General features: G+C 39.5%; 1 protein-coding gene across 1 annotated transcript in view; it reads left to right on the top strand.

Annotated features, from left to right (window-relative positions):
- CFAP54 (cilia and flagella associated protein 54) overlaps positions 1 to 23,332 on the top strand; it is a 901,430-nt gene that overhangs the window by 201,515 nt on the left and 676,583 nt on the right. The window contains exons 17-20 of the mRNA XM_053719246.1: positions 3,747 to 3,875; positions 4,156 to 4,309; positions 4,769 to 4,846; positions 16,744 to 16,862. Coding sequence (XP_053575221.1) covers positions 3,747 to 3,875; positions 4,156 to 4,309; positions 4,769 to 4,846; positions 16,744 to 16,862 — 480 coding nt within the window. The remainder of the gene's footprint in view (positions 1 to 3,746; positions 3,876 to 4,155; positions 4,310 to 4,768; positions 4,847 to 16,743; positions 16,863 to 23,332) is intronic.

The raw sequence follows: 23,332 nt of genomic DNA, 5'->3' as shown, positions 1-23,332 counted from the left end.
CTCAAGCAGTTAACCCCAGACAAGCCTGGGTGCAAAGGCCATAGGAGGAGTTACAAAACAAAATTATTAACACATAGAAAGCCTGGCACTTGTTGCACATGTGCTTAGTTTTGTGCACATACACTGTGACATTTCATTATATTACTATCAGTAAACTATAAAAAGAAATTATTTCTATTGTGGAGTTATAATTGCTGTGAGTGTGTAATGTAGTAGCAATTAAACCTCTTGGTTACCTCTGAATGTTAACCAAATTGTTAAATCAATGTTTTGTACACAATATATATTTCATTTTTAAATGTTGTTTGTTTGGTTTGTATTACTTATACTGAGATGCAATGCTTACTTTTTTGACATTGATATTGACAGTGTAAGTTCTCTGCTGATTTTTATAATCACAATACTGCAAGCCCAAATTAAAATTTTCCACACTTTGGCCTCTAGTTATCAAGGTCTGTCGGACCTGATTCGACAGTGCGGATCAGGTCCGACAGACCTCGCTGAATACGGTGAGCAATACGCTTGCCGTATTCAGCATTGCACCAGCAGCTCACAAGATTGTGATTTGTGACCGCTGCTTCATAACTGCTGTTTCTGGCGAGCCTGCAAGCTCGCCAGAAACACGGGGCATCAAGCTCCATTCGGAGCTTGATACATATGCCCCTTTATGTTGATTATTTTATTATGGCAGTTTGTTGGTAATTTTATTTTGCCCAATAAAAGTATGTTTATTAAACCTTATTTACATAAGTATATACCATTAGTTTATGTGTGTATAACAATAATATACACTCACACAAAAATGAATGTTATGGGCAGAATTCCAATGCAAAACTTTGCAGATTGTGTTTGTGTGTATCAGTGTGTTCATGTTTATGTGTGTGTCTGTGTGTGAAAGTGTTTGTGTGTTTCTGAGTGTGAGTTTGTGTTTCTCTGTTTGTGTCAGTGTGTTTGTGTGTTTCTGTGTGTGTGTGTTTCCGTGAGTGTTTGTGTTTCTGTGTGTGTGTTTGTGTTTCCATTTGTAAATATTTGTGTTTTTGAGTGAGTGTGTGTTTCTGTGTAATCTTTTGTGTAGGGGTATACAATAATGACTAAGTTCTGAATATTTCTTACACACAAAAAAACAGTGGCTAGGTCTAGTTCCAAACTAGCAATACAACTCTGTGATGATTACATTTTCTATTAATTATTAGTATTGGATATGTCCAATTTGTAAAGACACACGGTTAGAAAAGCTGCTCGTATCTATGACAATAGTGTAGGTGAGATACCAGATTAATTTCTGGCACCACATCTGTAATGCTTCTTTGGCAGAAAATGTCCAAGGATTGCTGTAGTTTGTTTTTCTTTCATTAATCTGGGAGCCATAAGCAACATTAAATAAAATTGTATGTTCTGTCTGTTAGCTGGTGTTGGAGACTTGTGAGATTTTGAGGAATTGTGTAACTTACTTTGTGCCTCTCCAGATCATGCCCCAGTATTTGTTTTTGTTTTTATCTATACTTGTTTGTTACCTGTTTAGTGTTATTCTATGCTTGCAATTTGTAGATGGGTCTTTGAATTTGACTAACAATTTGTGTTTCATGGCAATCTTTCCCTTTCAATATGATTAAGGTCAGGTGCTGACCGAAACATTATATTTGTTCTATGTGATGTCTCAAATAAAAGGATATTAAAGTTTACCGACTGGTGCTGCTACTTTCTATTCAATATTTCCCTTTCAACCAAGAATCCTAGTTCTACAGGTGCTTTACCAGGGTAGATTTACAAACGGCTTTACCAAGCGCTCCACTCAGACCTGGTTATTGTATGTAATGAGTTCAATAAAATGTACTCTATACTTATTCCTTAGTGTATGGGCTTCTTGGGGTAGAGGGCGGATTTCCAAAACAAAGCTTTGCAGATCTATTGTAAGTTTGTGTGTGTATGTGTATGTGTTTCTGTGCGTATGTTTATGTTTCTCTGTGTGAGTTTGCGTTTGTGTATTTCTGTGTGATGGGTTGGCCATAGGGCATTGATGGGGTGGGGTTTGGTAGAGGTGGGGAGGGATCACAAATACCCTTGGACTATAGCCCTTAGTCTTTTTAGAGGTTTGTTAAAGAAAAGAGATGTGTGTTTTGTTGTTTGTTTTGTTCTGTGGCCAGAGTAGTTTGTGATGTAGGTGGGGTAATATAGTTTGGGGACAGTCTGTAGTTTCACTAAGAGGGTCCAGGGTATTCATTATCTGGCTACAGCATGGATATGGAGCAAACGTTCTGCTAACTTGTCAGATTTTCTAGATGTCTGTACTAAAATTAGCTGCTCAGTATTTGTTACAAAGTCTGTTCTTAGTCATAATAATTCTAACATTATTAGAGGTGTACTGTACATGTTCAATGTCTGCAGTTTCACATTAACCCCCACCAACACAAGATCAGCATTAAAACAAGTGCCTTTTAAACAGTCATAGTGCCTTCCATACTGTGTGATAGAGGCAGAGTGTGTGTGAAAGACAGGGGGGGAGTGTGTGTGTGAGAGTGAGAGAGAGAAGTGTGTATGTGTGAGAGAGAGAGGGGTGTGTGGGAAAAATATTAAAGTATTTAATCATTACAGACTTAACTGGGCTAAAACTAATTTAGTGATTTGTTGAAAGAGAATATTTGATGTTAAGTTGCTTTTAACATATTGTACCTACTTTACTAATTTACTTGTATTATAGTGAAATCCTTATGACAACCTGGTTGACAATCTCTGTACTAGCAAAAATGAGACATGAGTGTCCTTATTTTTAGTCAGTGCATAGCTGGCCTGCCAGTTGTCTTAATGATTGTGCAACTCAATTATACCAGTGTAGCAGGGCCATCATTTGTGGGTGTCTGTTTGTCTGTCAAACCCTGTCATTGTCCCTGACGATTCCTGCCTCAGCTTGCTGGCATCTGAAGAAAAAACTTCAATTTTTAGGGAAGAGAATACATTTATATTATTATTAAGTTTATACATATAGGGCTAGATTACAAGCTATTTAGCGCTTTCGCTTGTGTGCAAACACCGTTGAAATTAAACTTTTAACAAGAGCGGGTTATAAGTTAAAAGTAAAATGATTGCACGTGAGCAAAACCCGATGTGCGCTAACTTCAGGAGTTCAGATATCGCAACTTTGTTGACTTTTTCCCCCATAGACTTTAATATAGCCCGCTTTAAAAAAAAATCTCACATCGCACCCATGCTAATCCAGCATCACGTTAGACCTACAGGGCTAAACTAAAATGTAGTTATGCATATTTTATATTCCAATGTTCTTCACATCGAAAATGTTCTTTTTTTTTTTTTTTTTAAATATATATTTGCCCTTTCCATTCAAATACCTTGTCATATACCATATACCTTATAACCCTTATAGACATTGTTTATTAATATTTATATAAATATTTTTTTATCAGATAGTGTATCTTTAGTGTTTATTTTGTGTTTGGTGCATATTTTCTTTTAACTCTTACACATTATTCTTGGTCTCCACTTGCGCAAACCTGGCGCATTCTAAATTTGTTTTGTGCTCGAGCTAACGTGTTTAATTTCAACTTGTAATACGCACACAAGTTCATCATAACCCACACTAACAATAGTGCGCCACTTGTAATCTAGCCCACAGTGTTTTATTGTTAATGCAAATGTATAATGTGTAAACGTTTATTACTGCGTATTACAATTTTACATAAGGCGCTGTGAAAATTTTGGAGTTTAAAAGTGAGTTTTTGTTTTTATTTCAGAAAAACCCAGTCACACAGCTGATGTTTGCATATCAAATTTTAGAAAAGGCAATAAAAGGAATGTCTCTTGCTCGCTCATCATGTGCTACTGGAGATGAAACATCAGTGGTCGACCACTACAGTTCATGGGTGAGGTTTTCTCAGCACTATGCAGCTTTCTTTTGTTTTTTGCATATTTCACAAATGTTTTATGCATTAATTTTGTTAAATGTCCAACTTTATTCATCCTTGTTAAGACAAATTAAAAAAAAGCAGCGTGCATTGCTGAAATAATTTGCTTACTGAATAAATACTTCCAAATTCCTAAATAAACCTCTAATGTAATGTTTGTAAAGATTATGACAAACTAAATAAACATAACATAAATTAACGCTAATCCTTTCTCTGCCCACTTGTATTATATTTACAGCTGAGTGAGAGGAAGCAACATTTAAAGGACACAGATGGGGAACAAAAGAACTCGTCTAAATCACTTGCAAATACCATGATGATGATGGATTTGCAGCTTGAGCTAATTCTAACTCAACATCGTGTGTCAGTCAAACTTCTGAATTTATTGCAAGGTAGGGTGTTTGATTATTAATAATAATAGCTGAGCTCCTAGAAATAGATTCTTCAAAAAAGATGTAGATAGAACCAATTTGCCCATTTGGTAGCCAAGATGTTAATTTCCAGTAATTGCTTTTGAAATTGGTTTGTAACAACAACAAAGAAACTACAATTAGAAATAGCGCATTCACTCATTAAAAAGCTAAAGTTCTTTTAATTTGAGCTCTAATTTTTAAATAAAAATGCATCACACATGTAACTATGTAGGTTTTAATATTTGGGAAGATTACTGATTTCTTATGCAATTTTTTGATAGTGATATTTTATGAATTGACTTTAAAGTGTGACATTAAAAATATTTTGTCTCAGTGGAAAGTTCTGCCCATTCATAGACCATTTATCCCAAATATATATTTTTATAAGCTAAGAAAAGCATTTTTACACTTTTTATATTTGTATATTATCTGTTTTAGGTGATGCCCGAAATCTGCGATCATCTAAAAGTTTTATTCATACAAAAGGAAATTCTGAGGCAGTTTGTTTCCCAACAGGTAAATAAAATATTCTCTGTAGTTTACAGGTACATTAAACACTTTGAGATCGTAATATGAAACAAATAATTGCAAACAAACAGCCAGATTAAGAGTTTTGCGTTATGGTTGGCTCGCTACTAACTTGCAAGTTATTTCCACCGTTCACCTTTAATAGCGCTGCTATTACAGGTTTGCAAAAAAACAGCGTTTGTGGGCAATATGGCAGCGCTGAGCTCCATACCGCACACAAATACCAGTGCTGCTTTGAGCTGCTTTTACGTGCTCGTGCACGATTTCCCCATAGACTTCAATGGGGAGAGCTGGCAAAAAAAAACCTAACACCTGCAATAACAGAGCGTAAAGCTCCGTAACGCATCCCCATTAAAGTCTATGGGGAAAAAATAATGTATGTGTACACCTAACACCCTAACATAAACCCTGAGTCTAAACATCCCTAATCTGCTGCCCCCGACATCGCCGACACCTACATAAATGTATTAACCCCTAATCTGCCGCCCCCAACGTTGCCACCACCTACATAAATTTATAAACCCCTAATCTGCCGCCCCAGCCTAACTACACTTATTAACCCCTAATCTGCCGCCCCCAACGTCGCCGCCACCGCCACTATACTAAAGTTAATAACCCCTAAAACTCTAGCCTCCCACATCACTAACACTAAATAAATATATTAACCCCTAAACCTAACCCTAACGTAACCCTAACCCTAACACCCCTAACTTTAATATAATTTAAATAATTCTAAATAAAACTTACTATTAATAACTAAATAATTCCTATTTAAAAATAAATACTTACTTACCTGTAAAATAAACTCTAAGCTAGCTACAATATAACTAATAGTTACATTGTAGGTAGCTTAGGTGTTAATTTTATTTCACAGCTAAGTTTGTATTTATTTTAACTAGGTAGACTAGTTAGTAAATATTTATTAACCGCCAAAAGATCAATTCCCTATGTAACTCACCCCCATACCATATCAATCAGTCTAACTACTATAAAAATGATTCAAACTTTACTTCTATGATGTTAGGTAAGTTTATTAGAGACTAAAAGGGAAAGTGTTGGACAAATGTAATAAGAATATACATATACTCTTCTTTCTGATGCAGTGTTTATAATAAATTAAGCATGTGATCCGCTCATTATTTCTTTCTTTTGAGTCTCCAAGGTATTCATGCATATATGAGCACATGAGGCATTAGGAAATAAACAGATAACATAATCTGCCTGATAGTTCAGAACTACAGCAGGTTTTATTCTTATGATCGTATTCTCAATAAACAATCACAGTGTAGAAGGTACCCACTTAGTGCTTACATAATTAGTATTCTTCCTTCCTAAAACAAGATACTCATACTCCGAAATAGAGTTTTTATTACCATTCCGCATAGTGCATATTGCTAATTTCTTATGCAAAATGACACATAAAAAGAAAAAAGAAGAAATGTCCTTCATAACTATTGCTTTTTTTTTTTTTTTTGCATATTTAGAGTTCAGAAAAGTTTATAGGGGGATTGTTTTCTTTGTATGAAGAAACCTTATCCAAAAAGTAAGCACTACTATTTAAGTCCTAATTTTTCAGAACATCTGAGTGAGTGATGCACTTATGATTGGTTAATGCTCTCCAGTGGCCCAAAAATATCAATATAAATATTGGGTCACTGGGGTCACCTTTTAGAGGAGGATACTTAATCACAATCACAGCAAATCTGTGTGTCAGTTCAAATTCTGTATGATGTATCCCTCATGATTTTAAAAAGGGCTACCGACATGGATAGAATTTTATTGACCGTATTATTCACTCCTCTACCAAAGATGTGATATACTCCATATTAATGATAGCATACTACAAGAATGAACTATATATAATTTGTTCATTAAGGCCATTAGGGATCAAAGTGTTTAGTTGGAAAATCCACTTGCTTTCTGCTCTGAATAGCACCATTTGGAGATCTCCCCTTCTGATTCCCAGAAAGACCTTCTGGAGAATCCAGCAATTAAGATCCGGTTTTCCCTGATGACTAAAGATGTCAGTTTTTTTTATCCTTTTCCTTGTCCTTTTCAGCATTTCTGATGTTACAGATATGTTCCCCTATGCAAGTTTACAGCTCGCGTGAGGACATGCCAACATATCTTTTTGAACATGAATATTCAATATAATAGATTGCATTCTTTGATCTGCATGTGAAGAAGTCATTTATATACATTTTTCCAGTTGTAAATGTCTCCGGTTCTGTCACAATTTTTTTCTATATGTACAGAAGGAACATGTACCACAAGGGTATGTGCCCTTGAGACCATCTCTTCTCACTGACTTCCTTCTGGACAAGTGGCTGGAAACGAGTTTGTCCCGTAAGGTTTTTGATCTCCTCCAACTCTGATATTTTGTCATTAGACTTAAGGAAACACATATGTTTATTAAGAATATTAATAATTTCTCTATGGCACATTTTAGGTGCTTACAAATCTGACAGGTTCTTGGCCTGAATCTTTTTTAGGTTTAGTGATCAGGAGATTATCTCTTTCAGTGTAGATGGCCCTTTGATATGCTTTCCTAAGTATTTTTGCTGGGTGTCCTCTCTCTTTCAGTCTCAGTCTTAACGCTTTTGCTCTCAATCTAAATGTATCCATATCAGAGCAGTTCCTCCTTAAGCGTAGGAATTCTCCCACTGGTTTTACTTTTTTAGTATTATGATGCTGAGAACTAGTATAATGTAGGATTGAGTTATTTGCCGTTATTATTCTGTATAAATCTGATTGTATCTTTCCAAAACTGTCTCTACTTATTTTAAGATCAAGGAACTCGTTAGTATGATAATCAAAGTTAAAGGTCAATTTAAGGTTAAGGTGATTTGTGTTCAAGATTTCCATGAATTCAAGGAATAGATTTCTATCACTTTGAAAAAATGTAAATATCATTTATATACCGTAACCATAGTACAAGATGATCTGTGTACTTGCTCATATTGTCATGAAACACAATTTCCTTCTCCCACCATCCCAAGTTAATGTTTGCGTACGTGGGGGCAAATATATACAGTGTAAGGTACAAATTAATCAAATGAACACAGTAGCGTCACATAATACATGCATTTCACATCTAATATCTTCCATTTTTACACTACAAGAGCAATACTTGATTTAGGACCTGCCAAATTTTTTATTATTGTTTTGGCTGTTATTCCATGCTCCACTAAATTTGAGACACATATATATGAGATTATCACATAAAGCAGGCCACAGGGAAAGAAAAGATTGTGGGCCAGATTACAAGTGACGGGCTAAATATTTTTTTTCCTCTCGCGTTAACACAGATAAAAGTAAACTTTTAATGTTGGGCGGGTTAGCAAGTTGAAAGTAAAAAGTTAGCGTGTGAGCGAAACCTGATGCACGCTAATTTCTGGACTTTGGATATCATAACCACGTAAACTTCTCCCTATAGACTTTAAAAAAAGCTATTGCTCATTAACCTGACACCGCATTAAACCTACAGTGTTAAACCTAAAAGTAGTTACAAATATATCACATTCTAGTGTTCTTCACATATTATTTCTCCAACATTGGTGTGTCCGGTCCACGGCGTCATCCTTACTTGTGGGATATTCTCTTCCCCAACAGGAAATGGCAAAGAGTCCCAGCAAAGCTGGTCACATGATCCCTCCTAGGCTCCGCCCACCCCAGTCATTCTCTTTGCCGTTGCACAGGCAACATCTCCACGGAGATGGTTAAGAGTTTTTTGGTGTTTAAATGTAGTTTTTATTCTTCTATCAAGTGTTTGTTATTTTAAAATAGTGCTGGTATGTACTATTTACTCTGAAACAGAAAAGGATGAAGATTTCTGTTTGTAAGAGGAAGATGATTTTAGCAGACAGTAACTAAAATCCGTTGCTGTTTCCACATAGGACTGTTGAGATGAAGTAACTTCAGTTGGGGGAAACAGTTAGCAGACTTTTCTGCTTAAGGTATGACTAGCCATATTTCTAACAAGACTGTGTAATGCTGGAAGGCTGTCATTTCCCCTCATGGGGACCGGTAAGCCATTTTCTTATTCAAAAACAAACAGAATATAGGGCTTATTATGGGCTAAAAAACTGGTAGACATTTTTATGGGCTAAATCGATTGCTTTATTTGTGCATATTATTCAAATTTAGGCTAACAATTGACATTTATAATCTTGGGGAACGTTTATAAAACGGCAGGCACTGTATTGGACACCTTTTTCAGTCAGGGGGCCTTTCTAGTCATAGACTGAGCCTCATTTTCGCGCCATTAATGCGCAGTTGTTTTTTGAGAACAGGGCATGCAGATGCATGTGTGTGGATCTAAGAATCTCTGAAAAAGCTTTTAGAAGGCGTCATTTGGTATCGTATTCCCCTCAGGGCTTGGTTGGGTCTTAGCAAAGACTGTATCTGGGACTGTATAGGGGTTAAATTGAAAAACGGCTCCGGTTCCGTTATTTTAAGGGTTAAAGCTCTGAAATTTGGTAATTTTTGAACAATTCCTTCATACTTTTTCACATATTCAGTAATAAAGTGTTTTCTGTTTGAAATTTAAAGTGACAGTAACGGTTTTATTTTAAAACGTTTTTTGTGCATTGTTGACAAGTTTAAGCCTGTTTAACATGTCTATACCTTCAGATAAGCTATGTTCTATATGTATGAAAGCCAATGTGTCTCCCCATTTAAATTTATGTTATAATTGTGCCATAGCGTCCAAACAAAGTAAGGACAGTACTGCCGCAAATAATGATATTGCCCAAGATGATTCCTCAAATGAGGGGAGTAAACATGATACTACATCATCTCCTACTGTGTCTACACCAGTTTTGCCCATGCAGGTGGCCCCTAGTACATCTAGTGCGCCAATACTTATTACCATGCAACAATTAACGGCTGTAATGGATAACTCCATAGCAAATCTTTTATCCAAAATGCCTACTTATCAGAGAAAGCGTGATTGCTCTGTTTTAAACACTGAAGAGCAAGAGGACGCTGATGATAATTGTTCTGTCATACCCTCACACCAATCTGAAGGGGCCATGAGGGAGGTTTTGTCTGAGGGAGAAATTTCAGATTCAGGAAAAATTTCTCATCAAGCTGAACCTGATGTTGTGACATTTAAATTTAAATTAGAACATCTCCGCGCACTGCTTAAGGAGGTGTTATCTACTCTGGATGATTGTGACAATTTGGTCATTCCAGAGAAATTATGCAAGATGGACAGGTTCCTAGAGGTTCCGGTGTCCCCCGTCACTTTTCCTATACCCAAGCGGGTGGCGGACATAGTAAATAAAGAGTGGGAAAAGCCCGGCATACCTTTTGTTCCTCCCCCTATATTTAAGAAATTATTTCCTATGGTCGACCCCAGAAAGGACTTATGGCAGACAGTCCCCAAGGTCGAGGGGGCAGTTTCTACTCTAAACAAACGCACTACTATTCCTATCGAATATAGTTGTGCTTTCAAAGATCCTATGGATAAAAAATTGGAAGGTTTGCTTAAAAAGATTTTTGTACAGCAAGGCTACCTTCTACAACCAATTTCATGCATTGTTCCTGTCACTACGGCAGCGTGGTTCTGGTTCGAGGAACTAGAAAAGTCGCTCAGTAGAGAAACTCCATATGAGGAGGTTATGGACAGAGTTCACGCACTTAAATTGGCTAACTCTTTTATTTTAGATGCCGCTTTGCAATTAGCAAAATTAGCGGCGAAAAATTCAGGGTTTGCTATTGTGGCACGCAGAGCGCTTTGGCTAAAGTCTTGGTCAGCGGATGTGTCATCCAAGACAAAATTACTTAACATTCCTTTCAAAGGTAAAACTTTATTTGGACCTGATTTGAAAGAGATTATTTCAGACATCACTGGGGGAAAGGGCCACGCCCTTCCACAGGATAGGTCTTTTAAGGCTAAAAATAAGCCTAATTTTCGTCCCTTTCGCAGAAATGGACCAGCCTCTAATTCTGCATCCTCTAAGCAAGAGGGTAATGCCTCACAACCCAAACCAGCCTGGAAACCAATGCAAGGCTGGAACAAAGGTAAGCAGGCCAAGAAGCCTGCCACTGCTAACAAGACAGCATGAAGGAGTAGCCCCCGATCCGGGACCGGATCTGGTGGGGGGCAGACTCTCTCTCTTTGCTCAGGCTTGGGCAAGAGATGTTCAGGATCCTTGGGCGCTAGAAATAGTTTCTCAAGGTTATCTCCTGGAATTCAAGGAACTACCCCCAAGGGGAAGGTTCCACAAGTCTCACTTATCCTCAAACCAAATAAAGAGACAGGCATTCTTACATTGTGTAGAAGACCTGTTAAAGATGGGAGTGATACACCCAGTTCCAATAAAGGAACAAGGAATGGGATTTTATTCCAATCTGTTCGTAGTTCCCAAAAAAGAGGGAACGTTCAGACCAATTTTGGATTTGAAGATCCTAAACAAATTTCTCAGGGTACCATCGTTCAAAATGGAAACTATTCGAACGATTCTACCCACCATCCAGGAAAGTCAATTTATGACTACCGTGGATCTAAAGGATGCGTACCTACATATCCCTATCCACAAGGAACATCATCAGTTCCTAAGGTTCGCTTTTCTGGACAAACATTACCAGTTTGTGGCTCTTCCATTCGGATTAGCCACTGCTCCAAGGATTTTCACAAAGGTGCTAGGGTCCCTTCTAGCGGTTCTAAGACCAAGGGGCATTGCAGTAGTACCTTACTTGGACGACATTCTAATACAAGCGTCGTCCCTGTCAAAGGCAAAGGCTCATACGGACATCGTTCTAGCCTTTCTCACATCTCACGGATGGAAAGTGAACAAAGAAAAGAGTTCTCTGTCCCCGTCAACAAGAGTTCCCTTCTTGGGAACAATAATAGATTCCTTAGAAATGAGGATTTTTCTGACAGAGGTCAGAAAATCAAAACTTCTAAGCTCTTGTCAAGTGCTTCATTCTGTTCCTCGTCCTTCCATAGCGCAGTGCATGGAAGTAATAGGATTGATGGTTGCAACAATGGACATAGTTCCTTTTGCACGAATTCATCTAAGACCATTACAACTGTGCATGCTCAAACAGTGGAATGGGGACTATACAGACTTGTCTCCAATGATTCAAGTAGATCAAAAGACCAGAGATTCACTCCGTTGGTGGCTGACCCTGGACCATCTGTCCCAGGGAATGAGCTTCCGCTGGCCAGAGTGGGTCATTGTCACGACCGACGCCAGTCTAGTGGGCTGGGGTGCGGTCTGGGAATCCCTGAAAGCTCAGGGTCTATGGTCTCGGGAAGAGTCTCTTCTCCCGATAAACATTCTGGAACTGAGAGCGATATTCAATGCTCTCAGAGCTTGGCCTCAACTAGCAAAGGCCAAATTCATAAGGTTCAAATCAGACAACATGACGACTGTAGCTTATATCAATCATCAAGGGGGAACAAAGAGTTCCCTAGCGATGAAAGAAGTGACCAAAATAATTCAATGGGCGGAGGATCACTCCTGCCACTTGTCTGCGATCCACATCCCAGGAGTGGAAAATTGGGAAGCGGATTTTCTGAGTCGTCAGACATTTCATCCGGGGGAGTGGGAACTCCATCCGGAAATCTTTGCCCAAATAACTCAATTATGGGGCATTCCAGACATGGATCTGATGGCGTCTCGTCAGAACTTCAAGGTTCCTTGCTACGGGTCCAGATCCAGGGATCCCAAGGCGACTCTAGTAGATGCACTAGTTGCACCTTGGACCTTCAACCTAGCTTACGTATTCCCACCGTTTCCTCTCATTCCCAGGCTGGTAGCCAGGATCAATCAGGAGAGGGCCTCGGTGATCTTGATAGCTCCTGCGTGGCCACGCAGGACTTGGTATGCAGACCTGGTGAATATGTCATCGGCTCCACCATGGAAGCTACCTTTGAGACAGGACCTTCTTGTTCAAGGTCCATTCGAACACCCAAATCTGGTCTCCCTCCAACTGACGGCTTGGAGATTGAACGCTTGATTCTATCAAAGCGTGGGTTTTCAGATTCGGTGATAGATACTCTGGTTCAGGCCAGAAAACCTGTAACTAGAAAAATTTACCATAAAATATGGAAAAAATATATCTGTTGGTGTGAATCCAAAGGATTCCCATGGAATAAGATAAAAATTCCTAAGATTCTCTCCTTTCTTCAAGAAGGTTTGGAGAAAGGATTATCTGCAAGTTCCCTAAAGGTACAGATCTCTGCTTTATCTGTCTTACTACACAAAAGACTGGCAGCTGTGCCAGATGTTCAAGCATTTGTTCAGGCTCTGGTTAGGATCAAGCCTGTTTACAGACCTTTGACTCCTCCCTGGAGTCTAAATCTAGTTCTTTCAGTTCTTCAAGGGGTTCCGTTTGAACCCTTACATTCCATAGATATTAAGTTACTATATTGGAAAGTTTTGTTTTTGGTTGCAATTTCTTCTGCTAGAAGAGTTTCAGAGTTATCTGCTCTGCAGTGTTCTCCTCCTTATCTGGTGTTCCATGCAGATAAGGTGGTTTTGCGTACTAAGCCTGGTTTTCTTCCTAAGGTTGTTTCTAACAAAAATATTAACCAGGAGATAGTTGTACCTTCTTTGTGTCCGAATCCAGTTTCAAAGAAGGAACGTTTGTTACACAATTTGGACGTAGTCCGTGCTCTAAAGTTCTATTTAGAGGCTACTAAAGATTTCAGACAAACATCTTCCTTGTTTGTTGTTTATTCTGGTAAAAGGAGAGGTCAAAAAGCGACTTCTACCTCTCTTTCCTTTTGGCTTAAAAGCATCATCCGATTGGCTTATGAGACTGCCGGACGGCAGCCTCCTGAAAGAATCACAGCTCACTCCACTAGGGCTGTGGCTTCCACATGGGCCTTCAAGAACGAGGCTTCTGTTGACCAGATATGTAAGGCAGCGACTTGGTCTTCACTGCACACTTTTGCCAAATTTTACAAATTTGATACTTTTGCTTCTTCGGAGGCTATTTTTGGGAGAAAGGTTTTGCAAGCTGTGGTTCCTTCCGTTTAGGTGACCTGATTTGCTCCCTCCCTTCATCCGTGTCCTAAAGCTTTGGTATTGGTTCCCACAAGTAAGGATGACGCCGTGGACCGGACACACCAATGTTGGAGAAAACAGAATTTATGCTTACCTGATAAATTACTTTCTCCAACGGTGTGTCCGGTCCACGGCCCGCCCTGGTTTTTTAATCAGGTCTGATGAATTATTTTCTCTAACTACAGTCACCACGGTATCATATGGTTTCTCCTATATATATTTCCTCCTGTCCGTCGGTCGAATGACTGGGGTGGGCGGAGCCTAGGAGGGATCATGTGACCAGCTTTGCTGGGACTCTTTGCCATTTCCTGTTGGGGAAGAGAATATCCCACAAGTAAGGATGACGCCGTGGACCGGACACACCGTTGGAGAAAGTAATTTATCAGGTAAGCATAAATTCTGTTTTTTTTATTTTTTTAAATATATTCAGTATTTCTATATATATCTGATGACATTTTTTGTAAAATATATATCTATCATCTATTTATCTATCTATCTATCTATCTATCTATCTATCTATCTATATACCGATACATAAATATATATATATATATATATATATATATAACATTTTCTTCTATCTGAAGAACATTGGGATGTGAAATATTTACACTAAAAACACAATAAAAAATATTAAAATTTAATAAATATTAATATGCATGTTTAAAGGTATTTGTCGGCGAAGGGCTCCAAAGTGTGTGTGTGTGTATATATCCAGGTGTATATATATATATATATATATATATATGTATATATATATATATATATAACTATGAATAGACTGCAGCACTCCTGGATTTCAATTCAGTGGTTTATTATTATCTTACAAACATAGGTATATGAATATATCTATCTATATATATATATATATATATATATATATATATATATATAGTGAGGGAAAAATTATTTGATCCCCTGCTGATTTTGTACGTTTGCACACTGACAAAGAAATGATCTGGCTATAATTTTAATGGTAAGTTTATTTGACTAGTGAGAGACAGAATAACAACAACAAAAATAGATTTCAAAAAGTTATACATTTATTTGCATTTTAATGAGTGAAATAAGTATTTGATCCCTTATCAATCAGCAAGATTTCTGGCTCCCAGGTGTCTTTTATACAGGTAACGAGCTGAGATTAGGAGCACTCTCTTAAAGGGAGTGCTCCTAATCTCAGCTTGTTACCTGTATAAAAGACACCTGTCCACAGAAGCAATCCATCAATCAGATTCCAAACTCTCCACCATGGCCAAGATCAAAGAGCTGTCCAAGGATGTCAGGGACAAGATTGTAGATCTACATAAGGCTGGAATGGGCTATAAGACCATCACCAAGCGGCTTGATGAGAAGGTAACAACAGTTGGTGTTATTATTCGCAAATGGAAGAAACACAAAATAACTGTCAATCTCCCTCGGTCTGGGGCTCCATGCAAGATCTCACCTCGTGGAGTTTCAATGATCATGAGAACGGTGAGGAATCAGTCAAGAACTACATAGGAGGATCTTGTCAATTATATCAAGGCAGCTGGGACCATAGTCACCAATAAAACTATTGGTAACACACTACGCCGTGAAGGACTGAAATCCTGCAGCACCTCCTCAAGAAAGCACATGTACAGGCCAGTCTGAATTTTGCCAATGAACATCTGAATGATTCAGAGGCAAACTGGGTGAAAGTGTTGTGGTCAGATGAGAACAAAATCGAGCTCTTTGGCATCAGCTCAACTCACCGTGTTTGGAGGAGGAGCAATGCTGCCTATGACCCCAAGAACACCATCCCCACCATCAAACATGGAGGTGGAAACATTATGCTTTGGGGGTGTTTTTCTGCTAAGGGGACAGGACAACTTCACTGCATCAAAGGGACGATGGACGGGGCCATGTACCGTCAAATCTTGGGTGAGAACCTCCTTCCCTCAGCCAGGGCATTGAAAATGGGTCGTGGATGGGTATTCCAGACTGACAATGACCCAAATCACATGAGTGGCTCAAGAAGAAGCACATTAAGGTCCTGGAGTGGCCTAGCCAGTCTCCAAACCTTAAACCCATAGAAAATCTGTGGAGGGAGCTGAAGGTTCGAGTTGCCACGTCAACCTTGAAACCTTAATGACTTGGAGAGGATCTGCAAAGAGGAGTGAGCCAAAATTCCTCCTGAGATGTGTGCAAACCTGGTGACCAACTACAAGAAACGTCTGACTTCTGTGATTGCCAAAAAGGGTTTTGCCACCAAGTACGAAGTCATGTTTTGCAAAGGGGTCAAATACTTATTTAACTCATTAAAATGCAAATGAATTTATAACTTTTTTAAAATGCGTTTTTCTGGGTTTTTTGTTATGCTGTCGCTCACTGTTCAAATAAACCTACCATTAAAATGATAGACTTATATATATTTGTTTATACACTTTATAGCCCTTTCCAGTCAAACACCTTGTCATGAATCATATACCTTTAATATTTATATGAATACTTTTAATCAGATAGTGTAGATATGAGTAAAACATTTTATTTTAATGTACTTATGTTGTGTTTAGTGCAACTTTTTTTCACCCTTATACTTTGTGCTAGGTCTTCAATTACGCTAACCTGAGAAGCGCAGATTTTGTTTGTGCTCGAGCGCACATGTTTACTTTCAACTTGTAATACGTGCACAAGTTTGCACAACATTTGTAATCTATCCCTGGGTATGGTCCCTGGAAAATTTAATTCCCTTAGCAGGTTAATCACCACTAACACCAGGTAACAGCTCATTTTATGTTGTCTTTTTCCTATATAATGTTATACTTGGTACACTCTTTAACCTATAACAACCTGACAACATCAACAAGTTTTTTTTTAATTTTTTGCCTTTTTTGGTTTCAGAGTCTGAATTAATTGCAAAAATGAACAAAAACAGGCTGTCTAAAGCCATATTTCTGATGCAGAAGGCTGTGCTGCTTAATAATGGACTTGGGAAAATTTCTCCTAATCAGCTTTTGGAGGTAATGTGGATTTTATTATATATTTTGGCTGTTTGTAGACAACCTGGTTCCCAGGGAAAATTCCAAAATGTGCCCCCCCCCCCCCAAAAAAAATAATTCTGATTTATTCCAGTGGTGGCAAACCCCCGCGATAAACCCCTTTTCTTTCATGTAATTAGCAAGAGTCCATGAGCTAGTGACGTATGGGATATACATTCCTACCAGGAGGGGCAAAGTTTCCCAAACCTCAAAATGCCTACAAATACACCCCTCACCACACCCACAACTCAGTTTTACAAACTTTGCCTCCTATGGAGGTGGTGAAGTAAGTTTGTGCTAGATCCTACGTTGATATGCGCTCCGCAGCAAGTTGGAGCCCGGTTTTCCTCTCAACGTGCAGTGAATGTCAGAGGGATGTGAGGAGAGTATTGCCTATTTTGAATGCAGTGATCTCCTTCTACGGGGTCTATTTCATAGGTTCTCTGTTATCGGTCGTAGAGATTCATCTCTTACCTCCCTTTTCAGATTGACGATATACTCTTATTTATATACCATTACCTCTGCTGATTCTCGTTTCAGTACTGGTTTGGCTTTCTACAAACATGTAGATGAGTGTCCTGGGGTAAGTAAATCTTATTTTCTGTGACACTCTAAGCTATGGTTGGGCACTTTGTTTATAAAGTTCTAAATATATGTATTCAAACATTTATTTGCCTTGACTCAGAATGTTCAACATTCCTTATTTTCAGACAGTCAGTTTCATATTTGGGATAATGCATTTGAATCAATCATTTTTTCTTACCTTAAAAAAAAAAATTTTGACTCTTTTTTTCCCTGTGGGCTGTTAGGCTCGCGGGGGCTGAAAATGCTTCATTTTATTGCGTCATTCTTGGCGCGGACTTTTTTGGCGCAAAAAATCTTTTCTGTTTCCGGCGTCATACGTGTCGCCGGAAGTTGCGTCATTTTTTGACGTCCTTTTGCGCCAAAAATGTCAGCGTTCCGGATGTGGCGTCATTTTGGCGCCAAAAAGCATTTAGGCGCCAAATAATGTGGGCGTCTTATTTGGCGCTAAAAAATTTGGGCGTCGCTTTTGTCTCCACATTATTTCAGTCTCATTTTTTCTTTGCTTCTGGTTACTAGAAGCTTGTTCACTGGCATTTTTTCCCATTCCTGAAACTGTCATTTAAGGAATTTGATCAATTTTGCTTTATATGTTGTTTTTTCTCTTACATATTGCAAGATGTCTCACGTTGCATCTGAGTCAGAAGATACTTCAGGAAAATCGCTGTCTAGTGCTGGAACTACCAAAGCTAAGTGTATCTGCTGTAAACTTTTGGTAGCTATTCCTCCGGCTGTTGTTTGTATTAATTGTCATGACAAACTTGTTAATGCAGATAATATTTCCTTTAGTAATGTACCATTGCCTGTTGCAGTTCCTTCAACATCTAAGGTGCAGAATGTTCCTGATAACATAAGAGATTTTGTTTCTGAATCCATCAAGAAGGCTATGTCTGTTATTTCTCCTTCTAGTAAACATAAAAAATCTTTTAAAACTTCTCTCTCTACAGATGAATTTTTAAATGAACATCATCATTCTGATTCTGATGACTCTTCTGGTTCAGAGGATTTTGTCTCAGAGATTGATGCTGATAAATCTTCATATTTATTTAAAATGGAATTTATTCGTTCTTTACTTAAAGAAGTACTAATTGCTTTAGAAATAGAGGATTCTGGTCCTCTTGATACTAATTCTAAACGTTTAGATAAGGTATTTAAATCTCCTGTGGTTATTCCAGAAGTTTTTCCTGTTCCTAATGCTATTTCTGAAGTAATTTCCAGAGAATGGGATAAATTGGGTAATTCATTTACTCCTTCTAAACGTTTTAAGCAATTATATCCTGTGCCGTCTGACAGATTAGAATTTTGGGACAAAATCCCTAGAGTTGATGGGGCTATTTCTACCCTTGCTAAACGTACTACTATTCCTACGTCAGATGGTACTTCGTTTAAGGATCCTTTAGATAGGAAATTGAATCCTTTCTAAGAAAAGCTTATCTGTGTTCAGGTAATCTTCTTAGACCTGCTATATCATTGGCTGATGTTGCTGCAGCTTCAACTTTTTGGTTGGAAACTTTAGCGCAACAAGTAACAGATCATGATTCTCATAATATTATTATTCTTCTTCAGCATGCTAATAATTTTATCTGTGATGCCATTTTCTCCAACATAGGTGTGTCCGGTCCACGGCGTCATCCTTACTTGTGGGATATTCTCTTCCCCAACAGGAAATGGCAAAGAGCCCAGCAAAGCTGGTCACATGATCCCTCCTAGGCTCCGCCTACCCCAGTCATTCTCTTTGCCGTTGTACAGGCAACATCTCCACGGAGATGGCTTAGAGTAGTTTTTATTATTCAATCAAGAGTTTGTTATTTTAAAATAGTGCTGGTATGTACTATTTACTCTGAAACAGAAAAGAGATGAAGATTTCTGTTTGTAAGAGGAAAATGATTTTAGCAACCGTTACTAAAATCGATGGCTGTTCCACACAGGACTGTTGAGAGGAATTAACTTCAGTTGGGGGAACAGTGAGCAGACTTTGCTGCTTGAGGTATGACACATTCTAACAAGACGATGTAATGCTGGAAGCTGTCATTTTCCCTATGGGATCCGGTAAGCCATTTTTATTACAGACAGTAAATAAGGGCTTTACAAGGGCTTGTTAAGACTGTAGACATTTTCTGGGCTAAATCGATTCATATATAAACATATTTAGCCTTGAGGAATCATTTTAATCTGGGTATTTTGTAAAATATATATCGGCAGGCACTGTTTTGGACACCTTATTCTCTAGGGGCTTTCCCTAATCATAGGCAGAGCCTCATTTTCGCGCCGGTATTGCGCACTTGTTTTTGAGAAGCATGACATGCAGTCGCATGTGTGAGGAGCTCTGATACATAGAAAAGACTTTCTGAAGGCGTCATTTGGTATCGTATTCCCCTTTGGGCTTGGTTGGGTCTCAGCAAAGCAGATACCAGGGACTGTAAAGGGGTTAAAGATAAAAACGGCTCCGGTTCCGTTATTTTAAGGGTTAAAGCTTCCAAATTTGGTGTGCAATACTTTTAAGGCTTTAAGACACTGTGGTGAAATTTTGGTGAATTTTGAACAATTCCTTCATACTTTTTCGCAATTGCAGTAATAAAGTGTGTTCAGTTTAAAATTTAAAGTGACAGTAACGGTTTTATTTTAAAACGTTTTTTGTACTTTGTTATCAAGTTTATGCCTGTTTTATGCCTACTCATTTAAATAGATGTGATTTTTGTGAAAATGATGCCCAAGATGATTCCTCAAGTGAGGGGAGTAAGCATGGTACTGCATCATCCCCTCCTTCGTCTACACCAGTCTTGCCCACTCAGGAGGCCCCTAGTACATCTAGCGCGCCAATACTCCTTACTATGCAACAATTAACGGCTGTAATGGATAATTCTATCAAAAACATTTTAGCCAAAATGCCCACTTATCAGCGTAAGCGCGACTGCTCTGTTTTAGATACTGAAGAGCATGAGGACGCTGATGATAATGGTTCTGAAATGCCCCTACGCCAGTCTGAGGGGGCCAGGGAGGTTTTGTCTGAGGGAGAAATTTCAGATTCAGGGAAAATTTCTCAACAAGCTGAACCCGATGTGATTACATTTAAATTTAAGTTGGAACATCTCCGCGCTCTGCTTAAGGAGGTGTTATCCACTCTGGATGATTGTGAGAATTTGATCATCCCAGAGAAACTATGTAAAATGGACAAGTTCCTAGAGGTCCCGGGGCCCCCAGAAGCTTTTCCTATACCCAAGCGGGTGGCGGACATTGTAAATAAAGAATGGGAAAGGCCCGGTATACCTTTCGTCCCTCCCCCCATATTTAAAAAATTGTTTCCTATGGTCGACCCCAGAAAGGACTTATGGCAGACAGTCCCCAAGGTCGAGGAGGCGGTTTCTACTTTAAACAAACGCACCACTATACCCATAGAAGATAGTTGTGCTTTCAAAGATCCTATGGATTAGAAGGTTTGCTTAAAAAGATGTTTGTTCAGCAAGGTTACCTTCTACAACCAATTTCATGCATTGTCCCTGTCACTACAGCAGCGTGTTTCTGGTTCGATGAGCTAGAAAAGGCGATCGATAGTGATTCTCCTCCTTATGAGGAGATTATGGACAGAATCCGTGCTCTCAAATTGGCTAATTCTTTCACCCTAGACGCCACTTTGCAATTGGCTAGGTTAGCGGCGAAAAATTCTGGGTTTGCTATTGTGGCGCGCAGAGCGCTTTGGTTGAAATCTTGGTCAGCGGATGCGTCTTCCAAGAACAAATTGCTTAACATTCCTTTCAAGGGGAAAACGCTGTTTGGCCCTGACTTGAAAGAGATTATCTCTGATATCACTGGGGGTAAGGGCCACGCCCTTCCTCAGGATAGGTCTTTCAAGGCCAAAAATAAACCTAATTTTCGTTCCTTTCGTAGAAACGGACCAGCCCCAAGTGCTACGTCCTCTAAGCAAGAGGGTAATACTTCTCAAGCCAAGCCAGCCTGGAGACCAATGCAAGGCTGGAACAAGGGAAAGCAGGCCAAGAAACCTGCCACTGCTACCAAGACAGCATGAAATGTTGGCCCCCGATCCGGGACCGGATCTGGTGGGGGGCAGACTCTCTCTCTTCACTCAGGCTTGGGCAAGAGATGTTCTGGATCCTTGGGCACTAGAAATAGTCTCCCAAGGTTATCTTCTGGAATTCAAGGGGCTTCCCCCAAGGGGGAGGTTCCACAGGTCTCAATTGTCTTCAGACCACATAAAGAGACAGGCATTCTTACATTGTGTAGAAGACCTGTTAAAAATGGGAGTGATTCATCCTGTTCCATTAGGAGAACAAGGGATGGGGTTCTACTCCAATCTGTTCGTAGTTCCCAAAAAAGAGGGAACGTTCAGACCGATCTTAGATCTCAAGATCCTAAACAAGTTTCTCAAGGTTCCATCGTTCAAAATGGAAACCATTCGAACAATTCTTCCTTCCATCCAGGAAGGTCAATTCATGACCACGGTGGATTTAAAGGATGCGTATCTACATATTCCTATCCACAAGGAACATCATCGGTTCCTAAGGTTCGCATTCCTGGACAAGCATTACCAGTTCGTGGCACTTCCTTTCGGATTAGCCACTGCTCCAAGGATTTTCACAAAGGTACTAGGGTCCCTTCTAGCGGTACTAAGACCAAGGGGCATTGCAGTGGTACCTTACTTGGACGACATTCTGATTCAAGCGTCGTCCCTTCCTCAAGCAAAGGCTCACACGGACATAGTCCTGGCCTTTCTCAGATCTCACGGATGGAAAGTGAACGTAGAAAAGAGTTCTCTATCTCCGTCAACAAGGGTTCCCTTCTTGGGAACAATAATAGACTCCTTAGAAATGAGGATTTTTCTGACAGAGGCCAGAAAAACAAAACTTCTAAACTCTTGTCAAACACTTCATTCCGTTCCTCTTCCTTCCATAGCGCAGTGCATGGAAGTAATAGGTTTGATGGTAGCGGCAATGGACATAGTTCCTTTTGCGCACATTCATCTAAGACCATTACAACTGTGCATGCTCAGTCAGTGGAATGGGGACTATACAGACTTGTCTCCGACGATACAAGTAAATCAGAGGACCAGAGACTCACTCCGTTGGTGTCTGTCCCTGGACAACCTGTCACAAGGGATGACCTTCCGCAGACCAGAGTGGGTCATTGTCACGACCGATGCCAGTCTGATGGGCTGGGGCGCGGTCTGGGGACCCCTGAAAGCTCAGGGTCTTTGGTCTCGGGAAGAATCTCTTCTACCAATAAATATTCTGGAACTGAGAGCGATATTCAATGCTCTCAAGGCTTGGCCTCAGCTAGCATAGGCCAAGTTCATACGGTTTCAATCAGACAACATGACGACTGTTGCGTACATCAACCATCAGGGGGGAACAAGGAGTTCCCTGGCGATGGAAGAAGTGACCAAAATCATTCAATGGGCGGAGACTCACTCCTGCCACCTGTCTGCAATCCACATCCCAGGAGTGGAAAATTGGGAAGCGGATTTTCTGAGTCATCAGACATTACATCCGGGGGAGTGGGAACTCCATCCGGAAATCTTTGCCCAAATTACTCAACTGTGGGGCATTCCAGACATGGATCTGATGGCCTCTCGTCAGAACTTCAAGGTTCCTTGCTACGGGTCCAGATCCAGGGATCCCAAGGCGACTCTAGTAGATGCACTAGTAGCACCTTGGACCTTCAAACTAGCTTATGTATTCCCGCCGTTTCCTCTCATCCCCAGGCTGGTAGCCAGGATCAATCAGGAGAGGGCGTCGGTGATCTTGATAGCTCCTGCGTGGCCACGCAGGACTTGGTATGCAGATCTGGTGAATATGTCATCGGCTCCACCATGGAAGCTACCTTTGAGACGAGACCTTCTTGTTCAAGGTCCGTTC

Source organism: Bombina bombina, chromosome 6 (genome assembly GCF_027579735.1).
Source record: "Bombina bombina isolate aBomBom1 chromosome 6, aBomBom1.pri, whole genome shotgun sequence".
In the NCBI taxonomy this organism is placed as follows: domain Eukaryota; kingdom Metazoa; phylum Chordata; class Amphibia; order Anura; family Bombinatoridae; genus Bombina; species Bombina bombina.
Note: the sequence above shows the minus strand (reverse complement) of the source record. Positions and strands in the feature narration are given on the sequence as shown.